Source organism: Lampetra fluviatilis, unplaced genomic scaffold (assembly GCF_964198595.1).
Source record: "Lampetra fluviatilis unplaced genomic scaffold, kcLamFluv1.1 SCAFFOLD_780, whole genome shotgun sequence".
Classification (NCBI taxonomy): Eukaryota; Metazoa; Chordata; class Hyperoartia; order Petromyzontiformes; family Petromyzontidae; genus Lampetra; species Lampetra fluviatilis.
The window spans coordinates 15,530-40,939 of record NW_027620869.1 but is presented as its reverse complement, the minus strand read 5'-3'; the positions used below and the strand labels follow the sequence as shown (position 1 = coordinate 40,939).

The 25,410-nt window shown below is 58.7% G+C and overlaps 1 protein-coding gene across 1 annotated transcript in view; it reads right to left on the bottom strand.

Moving 5' to 3' along the window:
- Window positions 1-25,410, bottom strand: part of LOC144954459 (serine/threonine-protein kinase mTOR-like) — a gene marked incomplete at both ends in the record, with an annotated part of 46,243 nt that overhangs the window by 5,776 nt on the left and 15,057 nt on the right. Inside the window, one exon of the mRNA XM_078884961.1 lies at window positions 16,659-16,781. Within this exon, the coding sequence (XP_078741087.1) occupies window positions 16,659-16,781 (123 nt within the window). The remainder of the gene's footprint in view (window positions 1-16,658; window positions 16,782-25,410) is intronic.

Below are 25,410 nucleotides of genomic sequence, written 5' to 3'. Positions count from 1 at the left end.
ACAGACAAAGATCCCCTAGGTAGCCTCTAGCAGGCTGTAGGGGCAAGTGCTGTTAGTAGCAGCACTTACACACAGACAAAGATCCCCCGTGTAGCCTCTAGCAGGCTGTAGGGGCAAGTGCTGTTAGTAGCAGCACTTACACACAGACAAAGATCCCCCGTGTAGCCTCTAGCAGGCTGCAGGGGCAAGTGCTGTTAGTAGCAGCACCTACACACAGACAAAGATCCCCCAGGTAGCCTCTAGCAGGCTGTAGGGGCAAGTGCTGTTAGTAGCAGCACTTACACACAGACACAGATCCCCCAGGTAGCCTCTAGCAGGCTGTAGGGGCAAGTGCTGTTAGTAGCAGCACTTACACACAGACAAAGATCCCCCGTGTAGCCTCTAGCAGGCTGTAGGGGCAAGTGCTGTTAGTAGCAGCACTTACACACAGACAAAGATCCCCCGTGTAGCCTCTAGCAGACTGTAGGGGCAAGTGCTGTTAGTAGCAGCACTTACACACAGACACAGATCCCCCAGGTAGCCTCTAGCAGGCTGTAGGGGCAAGTGCCGTTAGTAGCAGCACTTACACACAGACAAAAATCCCCCAGGTAGCCTCTAGCAGGCTGTAGGGGCAAGTGCTGTTAGCGAGCACCTATGAAGGCTACCGGCACTGTGGCACACCGCTACACCAGGTACTCGTTTGAGGCTGAGTCGACCTAGGGGAGGAGGCCCAGGACCGGGAATCGAACTCGGGTCGCCGGGTTCATAGCGCAGCGTAGCGCTAACCGCTGCACCACCGCTCCCCACACACACACACACAGCACATACACTCACTCTTATTCATTCACACTTTCAATCACTCACCCACCTACTCACCCAGTCACTCACCCACTCACTCAGTCACTCACCCACCCACTCACCTACTCACCCACCCACTCACCCAGTCACTCACCTACTCACCCAGTCACTCACCTACTCACCCACCCACTCACCTACTCACCTAGTCACTCACTCACCTACTCACCCAGTCACTCACCCAGTCACTCACCTACTCACCCACCCACCCACTCACCTACTCACCCACCCACTCACCCAGTCACTCACCCAGTCACTCACCCACCCACTCACCTACTCACCCAGTCACTCACCCAGTCACTCACCTACTCACCCACCCACCCACTCACCTACTCACCCACCCACTCACCCAGTCACTCACCCAGTCACTCACCTACTCATCCACCCACTCACCTACTCACTTAGTCACTCACCCAGTCACTCACCCAGTCACTCACCCACCCACTCACCTACTCACCCACCCACTCACCCAGTCACTCACCCAGTCACTCACCTACTCATCCACCCACTCACCTACTCACCCAGTCCCTCACCCAGTTCCTCACCCAGTCACTCACCCACCCACTCACCTACTCACCCACCCACTCACCTACTCACCTAGTCACTCACTCACCTACTCACCCAGTCACTCACCCAGTCACTCACCTACTCACCCACCCACCCACTCACCTACTCACCCACCCACTCACCCAGTCACTCACCCAGTCACTCACCCACCCACTCACCTACTCACCCAGTCACTCACCCAGTCACTCACCTACTCACCCACCCACCCACTCACCTACTCACCCACCCACTCACCCAGTCACTCACCCAGTCACTCACCTACTCATCCACCCACTCACCTACTCACTTAGTCACTCACCCAGTCACTCACCCAGTCACTCACCCACCCACTCACCTACTCACCCACCCACTCACCCAGTCACTCACCCAGTCACTCACCTACTCATCCACCCACTCACCTACTCACCCAGTCCCTCACCCAGTTCCTCACCCAGTCACTCACCCACCCACTCACCTACTCACCCACCCACTCACCCAGTCACTCACCCAGTCACTCACCCACCTACCAGCTCACCTGCTGGTAGGTGGGTGAGGAGTGAGTGACTGAGTGAGTCACTGAGTGAGTGACTGAGTGAGCGACTGACTGAGCGAGTGGCTGAGTGAGTGAGTGACTGAGTGAGCGAGCGACTGAGAGAGTGACTGAGAGATTGAGTGAGTGACTGAGTGAGCGGCTGAGTGACTGAGTGAGTGACTGAGTGAGTGACTGAGTGAGTGAGTGACTGAGTGAGTGACTGAGTGAGCGACTGAGTGAGTCACTGAGTGAGTGAGTGACTGAGTGACTGACTGAGTGACTGACTGACTGACTGAGTGACTGACTGAGTGAGTGAGTGACTGACCGACTGACTGAGTGACTGACTGAGTGACTGACTGACTGAGTGACTGACTGAGTGAGTGACTGACTGAGTGAGTGACTGAGTGACTGACTGACTGAGTGACTGACTGACTGAGTAACTGAGTGACTGACTGAGTGACTGACTGAGTGACTGAGTGAGTGACTGAGTGACTGAGTGAGTGACTGAGTGAGTGAGTGAGTGACTGACCGACTGACTGAGTGACTGACTGAGTGACTGAGTGACTGACTGAGTGAGTGACTGACTGAGTGAGTGACTGAGTGACTGACTGACTGAGTGACTGACTGAGTGACTGACTGAGTGACTGACTGAGTGACTGAGTGACTGACTGAGTGACTGACTGAGTGAGTGACTGACTGAGTGACTGACTGAGTGACTGAGTGACTGACTGAGTGACTGACTGAGTGACTGACTGAGTGACTGACTGAGTGACTGAGTGACTGAGTGAGTGACTGAGTGACTGACTGACTGAGTGAGTGACTGAGTGACTGAGTGACTGACTGAGTGAGTGAGTCACCTCTGAGCTGGGGCTCTTGAGCCACAGTAGCTTGGCGAGGTCGTCACCCGCCGTGTTGTTCACGGCGTGCTCAACCTGACTGAGTGAGTGACTGACTGAGTGACTGAGTGAGTGACTGAGTGAGTGAGTGACTGACTGAGTGACTGAGTGAGTGACTGACCTCTGAGCTGGGGCTCTTGAGCCACAGCAGCTTGGCGAGGTCGTCACCCGCCGTGTTGGTCACGGCGTGCTCAACCTGACTGAGTGACTGAGTGACTGACTGAGTGACTGAGTGAGTGACTGACTGAGTGACTGACTGAGTGACTGACTGAGTGACTGACTGACCTCTGAGCTGGGGCTCTTGAGCCACAGCAGCTTGGCGAGGTCGTCACCCGCCGTGTTGTTCACGGCGTGCTCAGCCTGACTGAGTGACTGAGTGACTGACTGACTGAGTGACTGAGTGAGTGAGTGACTGAGTGAGTGACTGACTGAGTGACTGACTGACCTCTGAGCTGGGGCTCTTGAGCCACAGCAGCTTGGCGAGGTCGTCACCCGCCGTGTTGTTCACGGCGTGCTCAGCCTGACTGAGTGACTGAGTGACTGACTGACTGAGTGACTGAGTGAGTGACTGAGTGACTGACTGACTGAGTGACTGACTGAGTGACTGAGTGAGTGACTGACTGAGTGACTGACTGAGTGACTGAGTGACTGAGTGAGTGACTGACTGACTGAGTGAGTGAGTCACCTCTGAGCTGGGGCTCTTGAGCCACAGCAGCTTGGCGAGGTCGTCACCCGCCGTGTTGTTCACGGCGTGCTCAACCTGACTGAGTGACTGACTGACTGACTGAGTGACTGAGTGACTGACTGAGTGACTGACTGACCTCTGAGCTGGGGCTCTTGAGCCACAGCAGCTTGGCGAGGTCGTCACCCGCCGTGTTGTTCACGGCGTGCTCAGCCTGACTGAGTGACTGAGTGACTGACTGACTGAGTGACTGAGTGAGTGACTGAGTGACTGACTGCCTGAGTGACTGACTGAGTGACTGAGTGAGTGACTGACTGAGTGACTGACTGAGTGACTGACTGAGTGACTGACTGACCTCTGAGCTGGGGCTCTTGAGCCACAGCAGCTTGGCGAGGTCGTCACCCGCCGTGTTGTTCACGGCGTGCTCAGCCTGACTGAGTGACTGAGTGACTGACTGACTGAGTGACTGAGTGAGTGACTGAGTGAGTGACTGAGTGACTGACTGAGTGACTGAATGAGTGACTGACCTCTGAGCTGGGGCTCTTGAGCCACAGCAGCTTGGCGAGGTCGTCACCCGCCGTGTTGTTCACGGCGTGCTCAACCTGACTGAGTGACTGACTGAGTGACTGAGTGAGTGACTGAGTGAGTGACTGAGTGACTGACTGACTGACTGAGTGAGTGAGTCACCTCTGAGCTGGGGCTCTTGAGCCACAGCAGCTTGGCGAGGTCGTCACCCGCCGTGTTGGTCACGGCGTGCTCAACCTGACTGAGTGAGTGAGTGACTGACTGACTGAGTGACTGACTGACTGAGTGAGTGAGTCACCTCTGAGCTGGGGCTCTTGAGCCACAGCAGCTTGGCGAGGTCGTCACCCGCCGTGTTGTTCACGGCGTGCTCAACCTGACTGAGTGACTGAGTGAGTGACTGAGTGAGTGACTGAGTGAGTGACTGAGTGACTGACTGACTGACTGAGTGAGTCACCTCTGAGCTGGGACTCTTCAGCCACAGTAGTTTGGCGAGGTCGTCACCCGCCGTGTTGTTCACGGCGTGCTCAACCTGACTGAGTGAGTGACTGAGTGAGTGACTGAGTGAGTGACTGAGTGAGTGACTGAGTGAGTGACTGACTGAGTGACTGACTGACCTCTGAGCTGGGGCTCTTGAGCCACAGCAGCTTGGCGAGGTCGTCACCCGCCATGTTGTTCACGGCGTGCTCAACCTGACTGAGTGAGTGACTGAGTGAGTGACTGAGTGAGTGACTGAGTGAGTGACTGAGTGAGTGACTTACTGAGTGACTGACTGACCTCTGAGCTGGGGCTTTTGAGCCACAGTAGCTTGGCGAGGTCGTCACCCGCCGTGTTGTTCACGGCGTGCTCAACCTGACTGACTGAGTGACTGAGTGAGTGACTGAGTGACTGACTGACTGAGTGAGTGACTGAGTGAGTGAGTCACCTCTGAGCTGGGGCTCTTGAGCCACAGCAGCTTGGCGAGGTCGTCACCTGCCGTGTTGTTCACGGCGTGCTCAACCTGACTGAGTGACTGAGTGAGTGAGTGACTGACTGAGTGACTGACTGAGTGACTGACTGACTGAGTGAGTGAGTCACCTCTGAGCTGGGGCTCTTGAGCCACAGCAGCTTGGCGAGGTCGTCACCCGCCGTGTTGTTCACGGCGTGCTCAACCTGACTGAGTGACTGAGTGAGTGAGTGACTGACTGAGTGACTGACTGAGTGACTGACTGACTGAGTGAGTCACCTCTGAGCTGGGGCTCTTGAGCCACAGCAGCTTGGCGAGGTCGTCACCCGCCGTGTTGTTCACGGCGTGCTCAGCCTGACTGAGTGACTGACTGACTGACTGAGTGACTGACTGAGTGACTGACTGAGTGACTGACTGACCTCTGAGCTGGGGCTCTTGAGCCACAGTAGCTTGGCGAGGTCGTCACCCGCCGTGTTGTTCACGGTGTGCTCAACCTGACTGAGTGAGTGACTGAGTGACTGACTGAGTGACTGACTGACTGAGTGACTGACTGAGTGACTGAGTGACTGACTGAGTGACTGACTGACTGAGTGACTGACTGACCTCTGAGCTGGGGCTCTTGAGCCACAGCAGCTTGGCGAGGTCGTCACCCGCCGTGTTGTTCACGGCGTGCTCAACCTGACTGAGTGACTGACTGACTGACTGAGTGACTGAGTGACTGAGTGACTGACTGAGTGACTGACTGAGTGACTGACTGACCTCTGAGCTGGGGCTCTTGAGCCACAGCAGCTTGGCGAGGTCGTCACCCGCCGTGTTGTTCACGGCGTGCTCAGCCTGACTGAGTGACTGAGTGACTGACTGACTGAGTGACTGAGTGAGTGACTGAATGACTGACTGAGTGACTGACTGACCTCTGAGCTGGGGCTCTTGAGCCACAGCAGCTTGGCGAGGTCGTCACCCGCCGTGTTGTTCACGGCGTGCTCAACCTGACTGAGTGACTGACTGACTGACTGAGTGACTGAGTGACTGAGTGACTGACTGAGTGACTGACTGAGTGAGTGAGTCACCTCTGAGCTGGGGCTCTTGAGCCACAGCAGCTTGGCGAGGTCGTCACCCGCCGTGTTGTTCACGGCGTGCTCAACCTGACTGAGTGAGTGACTGAGTGAGTGACTGAGTGAGTGACTGAGTGAGTGACTGACTGAGTGACTGACTGAGTGACTGACTGACCTCTGAGCTGGGGCTCTTGAGCCACAGCAGCTTGGCGAGGTCGTCACCCGCCGTGTTGTTCACGGCGTGCTCAGCCTGACTGAGTGACTGAGTGATTGAGTGAGTGACTGACTGAGTGACTGACTGAGTGACTGACTGACCTCTGAGCTGGGGCTCTTGAGCCACAGCAGCTTGGCGAGGTCGTCACCCGCCGTGTTGTTCACGGCGTGCTCAACCTGACTGAGTGACTGACTGACTGAGTGACTGAGTGACTGAGTGACTGACTGAGTGACTGACTGACCTCTGAGCTGGGGCTCTTGAGCCACAGCAGCTTGGCGAGGTCGTCACCCGCCGTGTTGTTCACGGCGTGCTCAGCCTGACTGTGTGACTGAGTGACTGAGTGAGTGACTGACTGAGTGACTGACTGAGTGAGTGACTGACTGAGTGACTGACTGACCTCTGAGCTGGGGCTCTTGAGCCACAGCAGCTTGGCGAGGTCGTCACCCACCGTGTTGTTCACGGCGTGCTCAACCTGACTGAGTGACTGACTGAGTGACTGAGTGACTGACTGAGTGACTGAGTGACTGACTGAGTGACTGACTGAGTGACTGACTGACCTCTGAGCTGGGGCTCTTGAGCCACAGCAGCTTGGCGAGGTCGTCACCCGCCGTGTTGTCCACGGCGTGCTCAACCTGACTGAGTGACTGACTGAGTGACTGACTGAGTGACTGAGTGACTGAGTGACTGACTGAGTGAGTGACTGACTGAGTGAGTGACTGACTGAGTGAGTCACCTCTGAGCTGGGGCTCTTGAGCCACAGCAGCTTGGCGAGGTCGTCACCCGCCGTGTTGTTCACGGCGTGCTCAACCTGACTGAGTGACTGAGTGACTGAGTGACTGAGTGACTGACTGAGTGAGTCACCTCTGAGCTGGGGCTCTTGAGCCACAGCAGCTTGGCGAGGTCGTCACCCGCCGTGTTGTTCACGGCGTGCTCAGCCTGACTGAGTGACTGAGTGACTGAGTGAGTGACTGACTGAGTGACTGACTGAGTGAGTGACTGACTGAGTGACTGACTGACCTCTGAGCTGGGGCTCTTGAGCCACAGCAGCTTGGCGAGGTCGTCACCCGCCGTGTTGTTCACGGCGTGCTCAACCTGACTGAGTGACTGACTGAGTGAGTGACTGAGTGACTGACTGAGTGACTGAGTGACTGACTGAGTGAGTGACTGAGTGACTGAGTGAGTGACTGAGTGACTGACTGAGTGACTGACTGACTGACTGAGTGAGTCACCTCTGAGCTGGGGCTCTTGAGCCACAGCAGCTTGGCGAGGTCGTCACCCGCCGTGTTGGTCACGGCGTGCTCAACCTGACTGAGTGACTGAGTGACTGAGTGACTGACTGACTGACTGAGTGAGTCACCTCTGAGCTGGGGCTCTTGAGCCACAGCAGCTTGGCGAGGTCGTCACCCGCCGTGTTGTTCACGGCGTGCTCAACCTGACTGAGTGAGTGACTGAGTGACTGACTGACTGACTGACTGAGTGACTGACTGACTGACTGAGTGAGTCACCTCTGAGCTGGGGCTCTTGAGCCACAGCAGCTTGGCGAGGTCGTCACCCGCCGTGTTGTTCACGGCGTGCTCAACCTGACTGAGTGAGTGACTGACTGAGTGACTGAGTGACTGACTGACTGACTGAGTGAGTCACCTCTGAGCTGGGGCTCTTGAGCCACAGCAGCTTGGCGAGGTCGTCACCCGCCGTGTTGGTCACGGCGTGCTCAACCTGACTGAGTGAGTGAGTGAGTGACTGAGTGACTGAGTGAGTGACTGAGTGAGTGACTGAGTGACTGAGTGAGTGACTGAGTGACTGACTGAGTGACTGACTGACTGACTGAGTGAGTCACCTCTGAGCTGGGGCTCTTGAGCCACAGCAGCTTGGCGAGGTCGTCACCCGCCGTGTTGTTCACGGCGTGCTCAGCCTGACTGAGTGACTGACTGAGTGACTGAGTGAGTGAGTGAGTGACTGAGTGACTGAGTGACTGAGTGAGTGACTGAGTGACTGACTGAGTGACTGACTGACTGACTGAGTGAGTCACTTCTGAGCTGGGGCTCTTGAGCCACAGCAGCTTGGCGAGGTCGTCACCCGCCGTGTTGGTCACGGCGTGCTCAACCTGACTGAGTGAGTGAGTGACTGACTGACTGAGTGACTGACTGAGTGACTGACTGACCTCTGAGCTGGGGCTCTTGAGCCACAGCAGCTTGGCGAGGTCGTCACCCGCCGTGTTGGTCACGGCGTGCTCAACCTGACTGAGTGAGTGACTGACTGACTGAGTGACTGACTGAGTGACTGACTGACCTCTGAGCTGGGGCTCTTGAGCCACAGCAGCTTGGCGAGGTCGTCACCCGCCGTGTTGGTCACGGCGTGCTCAACCTGACTGAGTGACTGAGTGAGTGACTGAGTGACTGAGTGACTGAGTGAGTGACTGAGTGACTGACTGACCTCTGAGCTGGGGCTCTTGAGCCACAGCAGCTTGGCGAGGTCGTCACCCGCCGTGTTGGTCACGGCGTGCTCAACCTGACTGAGTGACTGAGTGAGTGACTGAGTGACTGAGTGACTGACTGAGTGACTGACTGAGTGACTGACTGACCTCTGAGCTGGGGCTCTTGAGCCACAGCAGCTTGGCGAGGTCGTCACCCGCCGTGTTGGTCACGGCGTGCTCAACCTGACTGAGTGACTGAGTGAGTGACTGAGTGACTGAGTGACTGAGTGAGTGACTGAGTGACTGACTGACCTCTGAGCTGGGGCTCTTGAGCCACAGCAGCTTGGCGAGGTCGTCACCCGCCGTGTTGGTCACGGCGTGCTCAACCTGACTGAGTGACTGAGTGACTGACTGACTGAGTGACTGACTGACTGAGTGAGTGAGTCACCTCTGAGCTGGGGCTCTTGAGCCACAGCAGCTTGGCGAGGTCGTCACCCGCCGTGTTGGTCACGGCGTGCTCAACCTGACTGAGTGAGTGAGTGACTGACTGACTGACTGACTGACTGAGTGAGTGAGTCACCTCTGAGCTGGGGCTCTTGAGCCACAGCAGCTTGGCGAGGTCGTCACCCGCCGTGTTGTTCACGGCGTGCTCAACCTGACTGAGTGACTGACTGACTGAGTGACTGAGTGACTGAGTGACTGACTGAGTGACTGAGTGACTGACTGACCTCTGAGCTGGGGCTCTTGAGCCACAGCAGCTTGGCGAGGTCGTCACCCGCCGTGTTGGTCACGGCGTGCTCAACCTGACTGAGTGACTGAGTGAGTGACTGAGTGACTGAGTGACTGAGTGAGTGACTGAGTGACTGACTGACCTCTGAGCTGGGGCTCTTGAGCCACAGCAGCTTGGCGAGGTCGTCACCCGCCGTGTTGGTCACGGCGTGCTCAACCTGACTGAGTGAGTGAGTGACTGACTGACTGAGTGACTGACTGACTGAGTGAGTGAGTCACCTCTGAGCTGGGGCTCTTGAGCCACAGCAGCTTGGCGAGGTCGTCACCCGCCGTGTTGGTCACGGCGTGCTCAACCTGACTGAGTGAGTGAGTGACTGACTGACTGAGTGACTGACTGACTGAGTGAGTGAGTCACCTCTGAGCTGGGGCTCTTGAGCCACAGCAGCTTGGCGAGGTCGTCACCCGCCGTGTTGGTCACGGCGTGCTCAACCTGACTGAGTGAGTGAGTGACTGACTGACTGAGTGACTGACTGACTGAGTGAGTGAGTCACCTCTGAGCTGGGGCTCTTGAGCCACAGCAGCTTGGCGAGGTCGTCACCCGCCGTGTTGGTCACGGCGTGCTCAACCTGACTGAGTGAGTGAGTGACTGACTGACTGAGTGACTGAGTGACTGAGTGAGTGAGTCACCTCTGAGCTGGGGCTCTTGAGCCACAGCAGCTTGGCGAGGTCGTCACCCGCCGTGTTGGTCACGGCGTGCTCAACCTGACTGAGTGAGTGAGTGACTGACTGACTGAGTGACTGACTGACTGAGTGAGTGAGTCACCTCTGAGCTGGGGCTCTTGAGCCACAGCAGCTTGGCGAGGTCGTCACCCGCCGTGTTGGTCACGGCGTGCTCAACCTGACTGAGTGAGTGAGTGACTGACTGACTGAGTGACTGACTGACTGAGTGAGTGAGTCACCTCTGAGCTGGGGCTCTTGAGCCACAGCAGCTTGGCGAGGTCGTCACCCGCCGTGTTGGTCACGGCGTGCTCAACCTGACTGAGTGAGTGAGTGACTGACTGACTGAGTGACTGACTGACTGAGTGAGTGAGTCACCTCTGAGCTGGGGCTCTTGAGCCACAGCAGCTTGGCGAGGTCGTCACCCGCCGTGTTGGTCACGGCGTGCTCAACCTGACTGAGTGAGTGAGTGACTGACTGACTGAGTGACTGACTGACTGAGTGAGTGAGTCACCTCTGAGCTGGGGCTCTTGAGCCACAGCAGCTTGGCGAGGTCGTCACCCGCCGTGTTGGTCACGGCGTGCTCAACCTGACTGAGTGAGTGAGTGACTGACTGACTGAGTGACTGACTGACTGAGTGAGTGAGTCACCTCTGAGCTGGGGCTCTTGAGCCACAGCAGCTTGGCGAGGTCGTCACCCGCCGTGTTGGTCACGACGTGCTCAACCTGACTGAGTGAGTGAGTGACTGACTGACTGAGTGACTGACTGACTGAGTGAGTGAGTCACCTCTGAGCTGGGGCTCTTGAGCCACAGCAGCTTGGCGAGGTCGTCACCCGCCGTGTTGGTCACGGCGTGCTCAACCTGACTGAGTGAGTGAGTGACTGACTGACTGAGTGACTGACTGACTGAGTGAGTGAGTCACCTCTGAGCTGGGGCTCTTGAGCCACAGCAGCTTGGCGAGGTCGTCACCCGCCGTGTTGGTCACGGCGTGCTCAACCTGACTGAGTGAGTGAGTGACTGACTGACTGAGTGACTGACTGACTGAGTGAGTGAGTCACCTCTGAGCTGGGGCTCTTGAGCCACAGCAGCTTGGCGAGGTCGTCACCCGCCGTGTTGGTCACGGCGTGCTCAACCTGACTGAGTGAGTGAGTGACTGACTGACTGAGTGACTGACTGACTGAGTGAGTGAGTCACCTCTGAGCTGGGGCTCTTGAGCCACAGCAGCTTGGCGAGGTCGTCACCCGCCGTGTTGGTCACGGCGTGCTCAACCTGACTGAGTGAGTGACTGACTGACTGAGTGACTGACTGACTGAGTGAGTGAGTCACCTCTGAGCTGGGGCTCTTGAGCCACAGCAGCTTGGCGAGGTCGTCACCCGCCGTGTTGGTCACGGCGTGCTCAACCTGACTGAGTGAGTGAGTGACTGACTGACTGAGTGACTGACTGACTGAGTGAGTGAGTCACCTCTGAGCTGGGGCTCTTGAGCCACAGCAGCTTGGTGAGGTCGTCACCTGCCGTGTTGGTCACGGTGTGCTCAACCTGACTGAGTGAGTGAGTGACTGACTGACTGAGTGACTGACTGACTGAGTGAGTGAGTCACCTCTGAGCTGGGGCTCTTGAGCCACAGCAGCTTGGCGAGGTCGTCACCCGCCGTGTTGGTCACGGCGTGCTCAACCTGACTGAGTGAGTGAGTGACTGACTGACTGAGTGACTGACTGACTGAGTGAGTGAGTCACCTCTGAGCTGGGGCTCTTGAGCCACAGCAGCTTGGCGAGGTCGTCACCCGCCGTGTTGGTCACGGCGTGCTCAACCTGACTGAGTGAGTGAGTGACTGACTGACTGAGTGACTGACTGACTGAGTGAGTGAGTCACCTCTGAGCTGGGGCTCTTGAGCCACAGCAGCTTGGTGAGGTCGTCACCTGCCGTGTTGGTCACGGTGTGCTCAACCTGACTGAGTGAGTGAGTGACTGACTGACTGAGTGACTGACTGACTGAGTGAGTGAGTCACCTCTGAGCTGGGGCTCTTGAGCCACAGCAGCTTGGCGAGGTCGTCACCCGCCGTGTTGGTCACGGCGTGCTCAACCTGACTGAGTGAGTGAGTGACTGACTGACTGAGTGACTGACTGACTGAGTGAGTGAGTCACCTCTGAGCTGGGGCTCTTGAGCCACAGCAGCTTGGCGAGGTCGTCACCCGCCGTGTTGGTCACGGCGTGCTCAACCTGACTGAGTGAGTGAGTGACTGACTGACTGAGTGACTGACTGACTGAGTGAGTGAGTCACCTCTGAGCTGGGGCTCTTGAGCCACAGCAGCTTGGCGAGGTCGTCACCCGCCGTGTTGGTCACGGCGTGCTCAACCTGACTGAGTGAGTGAGTGACTGACTGACTGAGTGACTGACTGACTGAGTGAGTGAGTCACCTCTGAGCTGGGGCTCTTGAGCCACAGCAGCTTGGCGAGGTCGTCACCCGCCGTGTTGGTCACGGCGTGCTCAACCTGACTGAGTGAGTGAGTGACTGACTGACTGAGTGACTGACTGACTGAGTGAGTCACCTCTGAGCTGGGGCTCTTGAGCCACAGCAGCTTGGCGAGGTCGTCACCCGCTGTGTTGGTCACGGCGTGCTCAACCTGACTGATTGAGTGAGTGACTGACTGACTGAGTGACTGACTGACTGAGTGAGTGAGTCACCTCTGAGCTGGGGCTCTTGAGCCACAGCAGCTTGGCGAGGTCGTCACCCGCCGTGTTGGTCACGGCGTGCTCAACCTGACTGAGTGAGTGAGTGACTGACTGACTGAGTGACTGACTGACTGAGTGAGTGAGTCACCTCTGAGCTGGTGCTCTTGAGCCACAGCAGCTTGGCGAGGTCGTCACCCGCCGTGTTGGTCACGGCGTGCTCAACCTGACTGAGTGAGTGAGTGACTGACTGACTGAGTGACTGACTGACTGAGTGAGTGAGTCACCTCTGAGCTGGGGCTCTTGAGCCACAGCAGCTTGGCGAGGTCGTCACCCGCCGTGTTGGTCACGGCGTGCTCAACCTGACTGACTGAGTGAGTGACTGACTGACTGAGTGACTGAGTGACTGAGTGACTGAGTGACTGACTGAGTGACTGAGTGAGTGAGTCACCTCTGAGCTGGGGCTCTTGAGCCACAGCAGCTTGGCGAGGTCGTCACCCGCCGTGTTGGTCACGGCGTGCTCAACCTGACTGAGTGAGTGAGTGACTGACTGACTGAGTGACTGACTGACTGAGTGAGTGAGTCACCTCTGAGCTGGGGCTCTTGAGCCACAGCAGCTTGGCGAGGTCGTCACCCGCCGTGTTGGTCACGGCGTGCTCAACCTGACTGACTGAGTGAGTGACTGACTGACTGAGTGACTGAGTGACTGAGTGACTGACTGAGTGACTGACTGAGTGACTGAGTGAGTGAGTCACCTCTGAGCTGGGGCTCTTGAGCCACAGCAGCTTGGCGAGGTCGTCACCCGCCGTGTTGGTCACGGCGTGCTCAACCTGACTGAGTGAGTGACTGAGTGACTGACTGAGTGACTGACTGAGTGAGTGAGTCACCTCTGAGCTGGGGCTCTTGAGCCACAGCAGCTTGGCGAGGTCGTCACCCGCCGTGTTGGTCACGGCGTGCTCAACCTGACTGAGTGAGTGAGTGACTGACTGACTGAGTGACTGACTGACTGAGTGAGTGAGTCACCTCTGAGCTGGGGCTCTTGAGCCACAGCAGCTTGGCGAGGTCGTCACCCGCCGTGTTGGTCACGGCGTGCTCAACCTGACTGAGTGAGTGAGTGACTGACTGACTGAGTGACTGACTGAGTGAGTGAGTCACCTCTGAGCTGGGGCTCTTGAGCCACAGCAGCTTGGCGAGGTCGTCACCCGCCGTGTTGGTCACGGCGTGCTCAACCTGACTGACTGAGTGACTGAGTGACTGACTGAGTGACTGACTGACTGAGTGAGTGAGTCACCTCTGAGCTGGGGCTCTTGAGCCACAGCAGCTTGGCGAGGTCGTCACCCGCCGTGTTGGTCACGGCGTGCTCAACCTGACTGACTGAGTGACTGACTGAGTGACTGACTGACTGAGTGAGTGAGTCACCTCTGAGCTGGGGCTCTTGAGCCACAGCAGCTTGGCGAGGTCGTCACCCGCCGTGTTGGTCACGGCGTGCTCAACCTGACTGAGTGAGTGACTGAGTGACTGACTGAGTGACTGACTGACTGAGTGAGTGAGTCACCTCTGAGCTGGGGCTCTTGAGCCACAGCAGCTTGGCGAGGTCGTCACCCGCCGTGTTGGTCACGGCGTGCTCAACCTGACTGAGTGAGTGAGTGACTGACTGACTGAGTGACTGACTGACTGAGTGAGTGAGTCACCTCTGAGCTGGGGCTCTTGAGCCACAGCAGCTTGGCGAGGTCGTCACCCGCCGTGTTGGTCACGGCGTGCTCAACCTGACTGAGTGAGTGAGTGACTGACTGACTGAGTGACTGACTGACTGAGTGAGTGAGTCACCTCTGAGCTGGGGCTCTTGAGCCACAGCAGCTTGGCGAGGTTGTCACCCGCCGTGTTGGTCACGGCGTGCTCAACCTGACTGACTGAGTGACTGAGTGACTGACTGAGTGACTGACTGACTGAGTGAGTGAGTCACCTCTGAGCTGGGGCTCTTGAGCCACAGCAGCTTGGCGAGGTCGTCACCCGCCGTGTTGGTCACGGCGTGCTCAACCTGACTGACTGAGTGACTGATTGACTGACTGAGTGACTGACTGACTGAGTGAGTGAGTCACCTCTGAGCTGGGGCTCTTGAGCCACAGCAGCTTGGCGAGGTCGTCACCCGCCGTGTTGGTCACGGCGTGCTCAACCTGACTGAGTGAGTGACTGAGTGACTGACTGAGTGACTGACTGACTGAGTGAGTGAGTCACCTCTGAGCTGGGGCTCTTGAGCCACAGCAGCTTGGCGAGGTCGTCACCCGCCGTGTTGGTCACGGCGTGCTCAACCTGACTGACTGAGTGACTGAGTGACTGACTGAGTGACTGACTGACTGAGTGAGTGAGTCACCTCTGAGCTGGGGCTCTTGAGCCACAGCAGCTTGGCGAGGTCGTCACCCGCCGTGTTGGTCACGGCGTGCTCAACCTGACTGACTGAGTGACTGAGTGACTGACTGAGTGACTGACTGACTGAGTGAGTGAGTCACCTCTGAGCTGGGGCTCTTGAGCCACAGCAGCTTGGCGAGGTCGTCACCCGCCGTGTTGGTCACGGCGTGCTCAACCTGACTGACTGAGTGACTGAGTGACTGACTGAGTGACTGACTGACTGAGTGAGTGAGTCACCTCTGAGCTGGGGCTCTTGAGCCACAGCAGCTTGGCGAGGTCGTCACCCGCCGTGTTGGTCACGGCGTGCTCAACCTGACTGAGTGAGTGACTGAGTGACTGACTGAGTGACTGACTGACTGAGTGAGTGAGTCACCTCTGAGCTGGGGCTCTTGAGCCACAGCAGCTTGGCGAGGTCGTCACCCGCCGTGTTGGTCACGGCGTGCTCAACCTGACTGACTGAGTGACTGAGTGACTGACTAAGTGACTGACTGACTGAGTGAGTGAGTCACCTCTGAGCTGGGGCTCTTGAGCCACAGCAGCTTGGCGAGGTCGTCACCCGCCGTGTTGGTCACGGCGTGCTCAACCTGACTGAGTGAGTGACTGAGTGACTGACTGAGTGACTGACTGACTGAGTGAGTGAGTCACCTCTGAGCTGGGGCTCTTGAGCCACAGCAGCTTGGCGAGGTCGTCACCCGCCGTGTTGGTCACGGCGTGCTCAACCTGACTGAGTGACTGACTGAGTGAGTGACTGAGTGAGTGACTGAGTGACTGACTGAGTGACTGACTGACTGAGTGAGTGAGTCACCTCTGAGCTGGGGCTCTTGAGCCACAGCAGCTTGGCGAGGTCGTCACCCGCCGTGTTGGTCACGGCGTGCTCAACCTGACTGAGTGACTGACTGAGTGACTGACTGAGTGAGTGACTGACTGAGTGACTGAGTGACTGACTGAGTGACTGACTGAGTGACTGAGTGAGTCACCTCTGAGCTGGGGCTCTTGAGCCACAGCAGCTTGGCCAGGTCGTCACCCGCCGTGTTGGTCACGGCGTGCTCAACCTGACTGAGTGACTGACTGAGTGACTGACTGAGTGACTGAGTGAGTGACTGACTGAGTGACTGAGTGACTGACTGAGTGACTGAGTGACTGAGTGAGTGAGTCACCTCTGAGCTGGGGCTCTTGAGCCACAGCTGCTTGGCGAGGTCGTCACCCGCCGTGTTGGTCACGGCGTGCTCAACCTGACTGAGTGACTGACTGAGTGACTGACTGAGTGACTGAGTGAGTGACTGACTGAGTGACTGAGTGACTGACTGAGTGACTGACTGACTGAGTGAGTGAGTCACCTCTGAGCTGGGGCTCTTGAGCCACAGCAGCTTGGCGAGGTCGTCACCCGCCGTGTTGGTCACGGCGTGCTCAAACCTGACTGACTGACTGAGTGACTGACTGAGTGACTGACTGAGTGACTGAGTGACTGACTGAGTGACTGACTGACTGAGTGAGTGAGTCACCTCTGAGCTGGGGCTCTTGAGCCACAGCAGCTTGGCGAGGTCGTCACCCGCCGTGTTGGTCACGGCGTGCTCAAACACCTCGACCTTCTGCAGCAGCGTGAGGTGGTCGTAGTCCGGAGCCATCTGACGACGCGGCAGAGCGAGAGACAGGGAGACACAGACACACAGAGAGACAGGGAGACACAGAGAGACACAGAGACAGAGAGACACAGAGACACAGAGACACAGAGGGAGACACAGAGAGGCACAGAGAGACAGAGAGAGTGAGACAGAGACACAGAGACAGAGAGACACAGAGACACAGACACAGAGAGACAGAGAGACAGAGACACAGAGAGAGACACAGAGACAGAGACACAGAGACAGAGACACAGAGACACAGAGAGAGAGAGAGAGACACAGAGAGACAGAGTCACAGAGAGACACAGAGACAGAGAGAGTGAGACAGAGACACAGAGACAGAGAGACACAGAGACACACAGAGACACAGACACAGAGAGAGAGAGAGACACAGAGAGAGACACAGAGACACAGAGACAGAGAGACACAGAGACACAGAGACACACAGAGAGACACAGAGAGACACAGAGACAGAGAGACAGAGACACAGAGAGAGAGACACAGAGACACAGAGAGAGACACAGAGACACAGAGACAGAGAGACAGAGACACAGAGAGAGACACAGAGACACAGAGAGACAGAGAGACAGAGACACAGAGAGAGACACAGAGACAGAGACACACAGAGAGACAGAGACACACAGAGAGAGAGACACAGAGACACAGAGACACAGAGACACACAGAGAGAGAGACACAGAGAGAGACACAGAGACACAGAGACAGAGACACAGAGAGAGACACAGAGACAGAGAGAGACACAGAGACACAGAGACAGAGACACAGAGAGAGACACAGAGACAGAGAGAGACACAGAGACACAGACAGAGAGAGACACAGAGACACACAGAGAGAGACACAGAGACACAGAGAGAGACACAGAGACAGAGACACACAGAGAGAGACACAGAGACAGAGACACAGAGACACAGAGAGACACAGAGAGACAGAGAGAGACACAGAGACAGAGAGACAGAGAGACACAGAGACAGAGAGAGTGAGACACAGAGACAGAGAGACAGAGACACAGAGACAGAGACACACAGAGAGAGAGACACAGAGACAGAGACACACAGAGAGAGAGACACAGAGAGACACAGAGAGAGACACAGAGACAGAGACACAGAGAGAGACACAGAGACACAGAGACAGAGAGACAGAGACACACAGAGACACAGAGACACAGAGACACACAGAGAGAGACACAGAGACAGAGACACAGAGACAGAGAGAGACACAGAGAGAGAGACACAGAGACACAGAGAGACACAGAGACACAGAGAGAGACACAGAGACACAGAGACAGAGAGACACAGAGACACAGAGACACACAGAGAGACACAGAGAGACACAGAGACAGAGAGACAGAGACACAGAGAGAGAGACACAGAGACACAGAGAGAGACACAGAGACACAGAGACAGAGAGACAGAGACACAGAGAGAGACACAGAGACACAGAGAGACAGAGAGACAGAGACACAGAGAGAGACACAGAGACAGAGACACACAGAGAGACAGAGACACACAGAGAGAGACACAGAGACACAGAGACACAGAGACACACAGAGAGAGAGACACAGAGAGAGACACAGAGACACAGAGACAGAGACACAGAGAGAGACACAGAGACAGAGAGAGACACAGAGACACAGAGACAGAGACACAGAGAGAGACACAGAGACAGAGAGAGACACAGAGACACAGACAGAGAGAGACACAGAGACACACAGAGAGAGACACAGAGACACAGAGAGAGACACAGAGACAGAGACACACAGAGAGAGACACAGAGACAGAGACACAGAGACACAGAGAGACACAGAGAGACAGAGAGAGACACAGAGACAGAGAGACAGAGAGACACAGAGACAGAGAGAGTGAGACACAGAGACAGAGAGACAGAGACACAGAGACAGAGACACACAGAGAGAGAGACACAGAGACAGAGACACACAGAGAGAGAGACACAGAGAGACACAGAGAGAGACACAGAGACAGAGACACAGAGAGAGACACAGAGACACAGAGACAGAGAGACAGAGACACACAGAGACACAGAGACACAGAGACACACAGAGAGAGACACAGAGACAGAGACACAGAGACAGAGAGAGACACAGAGAGAGAGACACAGAGACACAGAGAGACACAGAGACACAGAGAGAGACACAGAGACACAGAGACAGAGAGACAGAGACACAGAGACAGAGACACACAGAGAGAGAGACACAGAGACACAGACACACAGAGAGAGGGAGACACAGAGAGACAGACACAGACACAGAGACACAGAGAGACAGAGACACAGGGAGAGACACACAGAGAGACACAGAGAGAGACACAGACACACAGACACACAGATACACAGAGAGAGACAGAGAGAGACACACAGAGAGACACAGAGAGACACAGAGAGAGAGACACAGAGACACAGACACACAGAGACACAGAGAGAGACAGAGACAGACACACAGAGAGACAGAGAGAGACAGAGACAGACACACAGAGACACAGAGAGAGACAGAGACAGACACACAGAGAGACACAGAGAGATGCAGAGAGACAGAGAGAGACACAGAGACACAGAGAGACAGAGACAGACACACAGAGAGACACAGAGAGAGACAGAGAGACAGAGAGAGACACAGAGACACAGAGAGAGGGAGACACAGAGACACAGAGAGAGACATATGTCGCGATGTTTGCTTACCCACCCCACTCACCCGTTCACCAGCTCACCCACTCACCCACTCACCCATTCACCAGCTCACCCACTCACCCACTCACCCACTCACCCGTTCACCAGCTCACCCACTCACCCACTCACCCGTTCACCGACCCACCTGTTCACCCATCCACCCGTTCACCCACTCACCCACTCACCCGTTCACCGACCCACCTGTTCACCCATCCACCCGTTCACCCACTCACCCACTCACCCGTTCACCAGCTCACCCACTCACCCGTTCACCAGCTCACCCACTCACCCACTCACCCGTTCACCGACCCACCTGTTCACCCATCCACCCACTCACCCACTCACCCGTTCACCAGCTCACCCACTCACCCACTCACCGACCCACCTGTTCACCCATCCACCCACTCACCCACTCACCCGCTCACCAGCTCACCCACTCACCCGTTCACCAGCTCACCCACTCACCCGTTCACCGACCCACCTGTTCACCCATCCACCCACTCACCCACTCACCCGTTCACCAGCTCACCCACTCACCCACTCACCGACCCACCTGTTCACCCATCCACCCACTCACCAGCTCACCCACTCACCCACTCACCCGTTCACCAGCTCACCCACTCACCCGTTCACCGACCCACCTGTTCACCCATCCACCCACTCACCAGCTCACCCACTCACCCATTCACCCACTCACCCACTCACCCGTTCACCGACCCACCTGTTCACCCATCCACCCACTCACCAGCTCACCCACTCACCCATTCACCCACTCACCCACTCACCCGTTCACCGAGCCACCTGTTCACCCATCCACCCACTCACCAGCTCACCCACTCACCCATTCACCCACTCACCCACTCACCCGTTCACCAGCTCACCCACTCACCCGTTCACCCACCCACCCATCTACCCACTCACCCGCTCACCCACCAGTTCACCCGCCCAATCACCCGCCCACTCACCATCTGACTCACCCGCCCACTCACCCGCTGACTCACCCGCCCACTCACCCGTCCACTCACCCACCCACTCACCAGCTCACTCACCAGCTGACTCACCAGCTGACTCACCCGCCCACTCACCATCTGACTCACCCGCCCACTCACCATCTGACTCACCCGCCCACTCACCCTCCCACTCGCCAGCTGACTCACCATCTGACTCACCCGCCCACTCACCCGCTCACTCACCCGCCCACTCACCATCTGACTCACCCGCCCACTCACCCTCCCACTCGCCAGCTGACTCACCATCTGACTCACCCGCCCACTCACCCGCTCACTCACCCGCTCACTCACCATCTGACTCACCCGCCCACTCACCAGCCCACTCACCATCTGACTCACCCTCCCACTCACCCACCCACTCACCCGCCCACTCACCATCTGACTCACCCGCCCACTCACCCACCCACTCACCATCTGACTCACCCGCCCACTCACCCGCCCACTCACCCGCCCACTCACCATCTGACTCACCCGCCCACTCACCCGCCCACTCACCCGCCCACTCACCCGCCCACTCACCATCTGACTCACCCGCCCACTAACCCACCCACTCACCCGCCCACTCACCCGCCCACTCACCATCTGACTCACCCGCCCACTCACCCGCCCACTCACCCGCCCACTCACCCGCCCACTCACCCGCCCACTCACCATCTGACTCACCTGCCCACTCACGCGCCCACTCACCCGCCCACTCACCCGCCCACTCACCATCTGACTCACCCGCCCACTCACCCGCCCACTCACCCGCCCACTCACCCGCCCACTCACCATCTGACTCACCCACCCACTCACCCGCCCACTCACCCGCCCACTCACCATCTGACTCACCCGCCCACTCACCCGCCCACTCACCCGCCCACTCACCCGCCCACTCACCATCTGACTCACCCGCCCACTCACCCGCCCACTCACCCGCCCACTCACCATCTGACTCACCCGCTCACTCACCAGCTGACTCACCCGCCCACTCACCATCTGACTCACCCGCCCACTCACCCGCCCACTCACCATCTGACTCACCCGCTCACTCACCAGCTGACTCACCCGCCCACTCACCCGTCCACTCACCCACCCACTCACCAGCTCACTCACCAGCTGACTCACCAGCTGACGCACCCGCCCACTCACCCGCCTACTCACCCGCCCACTCACCATCTGACTCACCCGCCCACTCACCCGCCCACTCACCCGCCCACTCACCATCTGACTCACCCGACCACTCACCCGCCCACTCACCATCTGACTCACCCGCTCACTCACCCGCTCACTCACCCGCCCACTCACCATCTGACTCACTCGCCCACTCACCCGCTCACTCACCCGCCCACTCACCATCTGACTCACCCGCCCACTCACCCTCCCACTCGCCAGCTGACTCACCATCTGACTCACCCGCCCACTCACCCGCTCACTCACCCGCCCACTCACCATCTGACTCACCCGCCCACTCACCATCTGACTCACCCGCCCACTCACCCGCCCACTCACCATCTGACTCACCCGCCCACTCACCCGCCCACTCACCAGCTGACTCACCCGCCCACTCACCATCTGACTCACCCGCCCACTCACCCGCCCACTCATCCGCCCACTCACCCGCCCACTCACCAGCTGACTCACCCGCCCACTCACCAGCTGACTCACCCGCCCACTCACCCGCTCACTCACCAGCCCACTCACCCGCCCACTCACCCTCCCACTCGCCAGCTGACTCACCATCTGACTCACCCGCCCACTCACCCGCTCACTCACCCGCCCACTCACCATCTGACTCACCCGCCCACTCACCAGCCCACTCACCATCTGACTCACCCGCCCACTCACCCGCCCACTCACCCGCCCACTCACCATCTGACTCACCATCTGACTCACCCGCCCACTCACCCGCCCACTCACCCGCCCACTCACCCGCCCACTCACCATCTGACTCACCCGCTCACTCACCAGCTGACTCACCCGCCCACTCACCATCTGACTCACCCGCCCACTCACCCGCCCACTCACCCGCCCACTCACCATCTGACTCACCTGCTCACTCACCCGCCCACTCACCCGCCCACTCACCATCTGACTCACCCGCCCACTCACCCGCCCACTCACCCGCCCACTCACCCGCCCACTCACCATCTGACTCACCTGCCCACTCACCAGCTGACTCACCCGCCCACTCACCCGCCCACTCACCATCTGACTCACCCGCCCACTCACCCGCCCACTCACCCGCCCACTCACCATCTGACTCACCCGCCCACTCACCCGCCCACTCACCCGCCCACTCACCATCTGACTCACCCGCTCACTCACCCGCCCACTCACCCGCCCACTCACCATCTGACTCACCCGCCCACTCACCCGCCCACTCACCCGCCCACTCACCATCTGACTCACCCGCTCACTCACCCGTCCACTCACCCGCCCACACACCATCTGACTCACCCGCCCACTCACCCGCCCACTCACCCGCCCACTCACCATCTGACTCACCCGCCCACTCACCCGCCCACTCACCCGCCCACTCACCATCTGACTCACCCGCCCACTCACCAGCTGACTCACCCGCCCACTCACCCGCCCACTCACCATCTGACTCACCCGCCCACTCACCCGCCCACTCACCAGCCGACTCACCCGCCCACTCACCCGCCCACTCACCATCTGACTCACCCGCTCACTCACCCGCCCACTCACCCGCCCACTCACCATCTGACTCACCCGCCCACTCACCCGCCCACTCACCCGCCCACTCACCATCTGACTCACCCGCTCACTCACCCGTCCACTCACCCGCCCACACACCATCTGACTCACCCGCCCACTCACCCGCCCACTCACCCGCCCACTCACCATCTGACTCACCCGCCCACTCACCCGCCCACTCACCCGCCCACTCACCATCTGACTCACCCGCTCACTCACCCGCCCACTCACCAGCTGACTCACCCGCCCACTCACCCGCCCACTCACCATCTGACTCACCCGCCCACTCACCCGCCCACTCACCATCTGACTCACCCGCCCACTCACCCGCCCACTCACCCGCCCACTCACCCGCCCACTCACCATCTGACTCACCCGCCCACTCACCATCTGACTCACCCGCCCACTCACCCGTCCACTCACTATCTGACTCACCCGCCCACTCACCAGCCTACTCACCCGCCCACTCACCATCTGACTCACCCGCCCACTCACCCGCCCACTCACCCGCCCACTCACCATCTGACTCACCCGCCCACTCACTCGCCCACTCACCCGCCCACTCACCATCTGACTCACCCGCTCACTCACCCGTCCACTCACCCGCCCACACACCATCTGACTCACCCGCCCACTCACCCGCCCACTCACCCGCCCACTCACCATCTGACTCACCCGCCCACTCACCCGCCCACTCACCCGCCCACTCACCATCTGACTCACCCGCCCACTCACCAGCTGACTCACCCGCCCACTCACCCGCCCACTCACTATCTGACTCACCCGCCCACTCACCCGCCCACTCACCAGCCGACTCACCCGCCCACTCACCCGCCCACTCACCATCTGACTCACCCGCTCACTCACCCGCCCACTCACCCGCCCACTCACCATCTGACTCACCCGCCCACTCACCCGCCCACTCACCCGCCCACTCACCATCTGACTCACCCGCTCACTCACCCGTCCACTCACCCGCCCACACACCATCTGACTCACCCGCCCACTCACCCGCCCACTCACCCGCCCACTCACCATCTGACTCACCCGCCCACTCACCCGCCCACTCACCCGCCCACTCACCATCTGACTCACCCGCTCACTCACCCGCCCACTCACCAGCTGACTCACCCGCCCACTCACCCGCCCACTCACCATCTGACTCACCCGCCCACTCACCCGCCCACTCACCATCTGACTCACCCGCCCACTCACCCGCCCACTCACCCGCCCACTCACCCGCCCACTCACCATCTGACTCACCCGCCCACTCACCCGCCCACTCACCATCTGACTCACCCGCCCACTCACCCGTCCACTCACCATCTGACTCACCCGCCCACTCACCAGCCCACTCACCCGCCCACTCACCATCTGACTCACCCGCCCACTCACCCGCCCACTCACCGGCCGACTCACCCGCCCACTCACCCGCCCACTCACCATCTGACTCACCCGCCCACTCACCCGCCCACTCACCATCTGACTCACCCGCCCACTCACCCGCCCACTCACCATCTGACTCACCCGCCCACTCACCCGCCCACTCACCAGCCGACTCACCCGCCCACTCACCCGCCCACTCACCATCTGACTCACCCGCCCACTCACCCGCCCACTCACCATCTGACTCACCCGCCCACTCACCCGCCCACTCACCATCTGACTCACCCGCCCACTCACCCGCCCACTCACCCGCCCACTCACCATCTGACTCACCCGCCCACTCACCCGCCCACTCACCATCTGACTCACCCGCCCACTCACCAGCCCACTCACCCGCCCACTCACCCGCCCACTCACCCACCCACTCACCCACCCACTCACCCGCCCACTCACCATCTGACTCACCCGCCCACTCACCCACCCACCCACTCACCCGCCCACTCACCCGCCCACTCACCCGCCCACTCACCATCTGACTCACCCGCCCACTCACCCGCCCACTCACCCACCCACTCACCATCTGACTCACCCGCCCACTCACCCGCCCACTCACCAGCCCACTCACCCGCCCACTCACCATCTGACTCACCCGCCCACTCACCAGCCCACTCACCCGCCCACTCACCCACCCACTCACCCGCCCACTCACCCACCCACTCACCCACCCACTCACCCGCCCACTCACCATCTGACTCACCCGCCCACTCACCCACCCACCCACTCACCCGCCCACTCACCCGCCCACTCACCATCTGACTCACCCGCCCACTCACCCGCC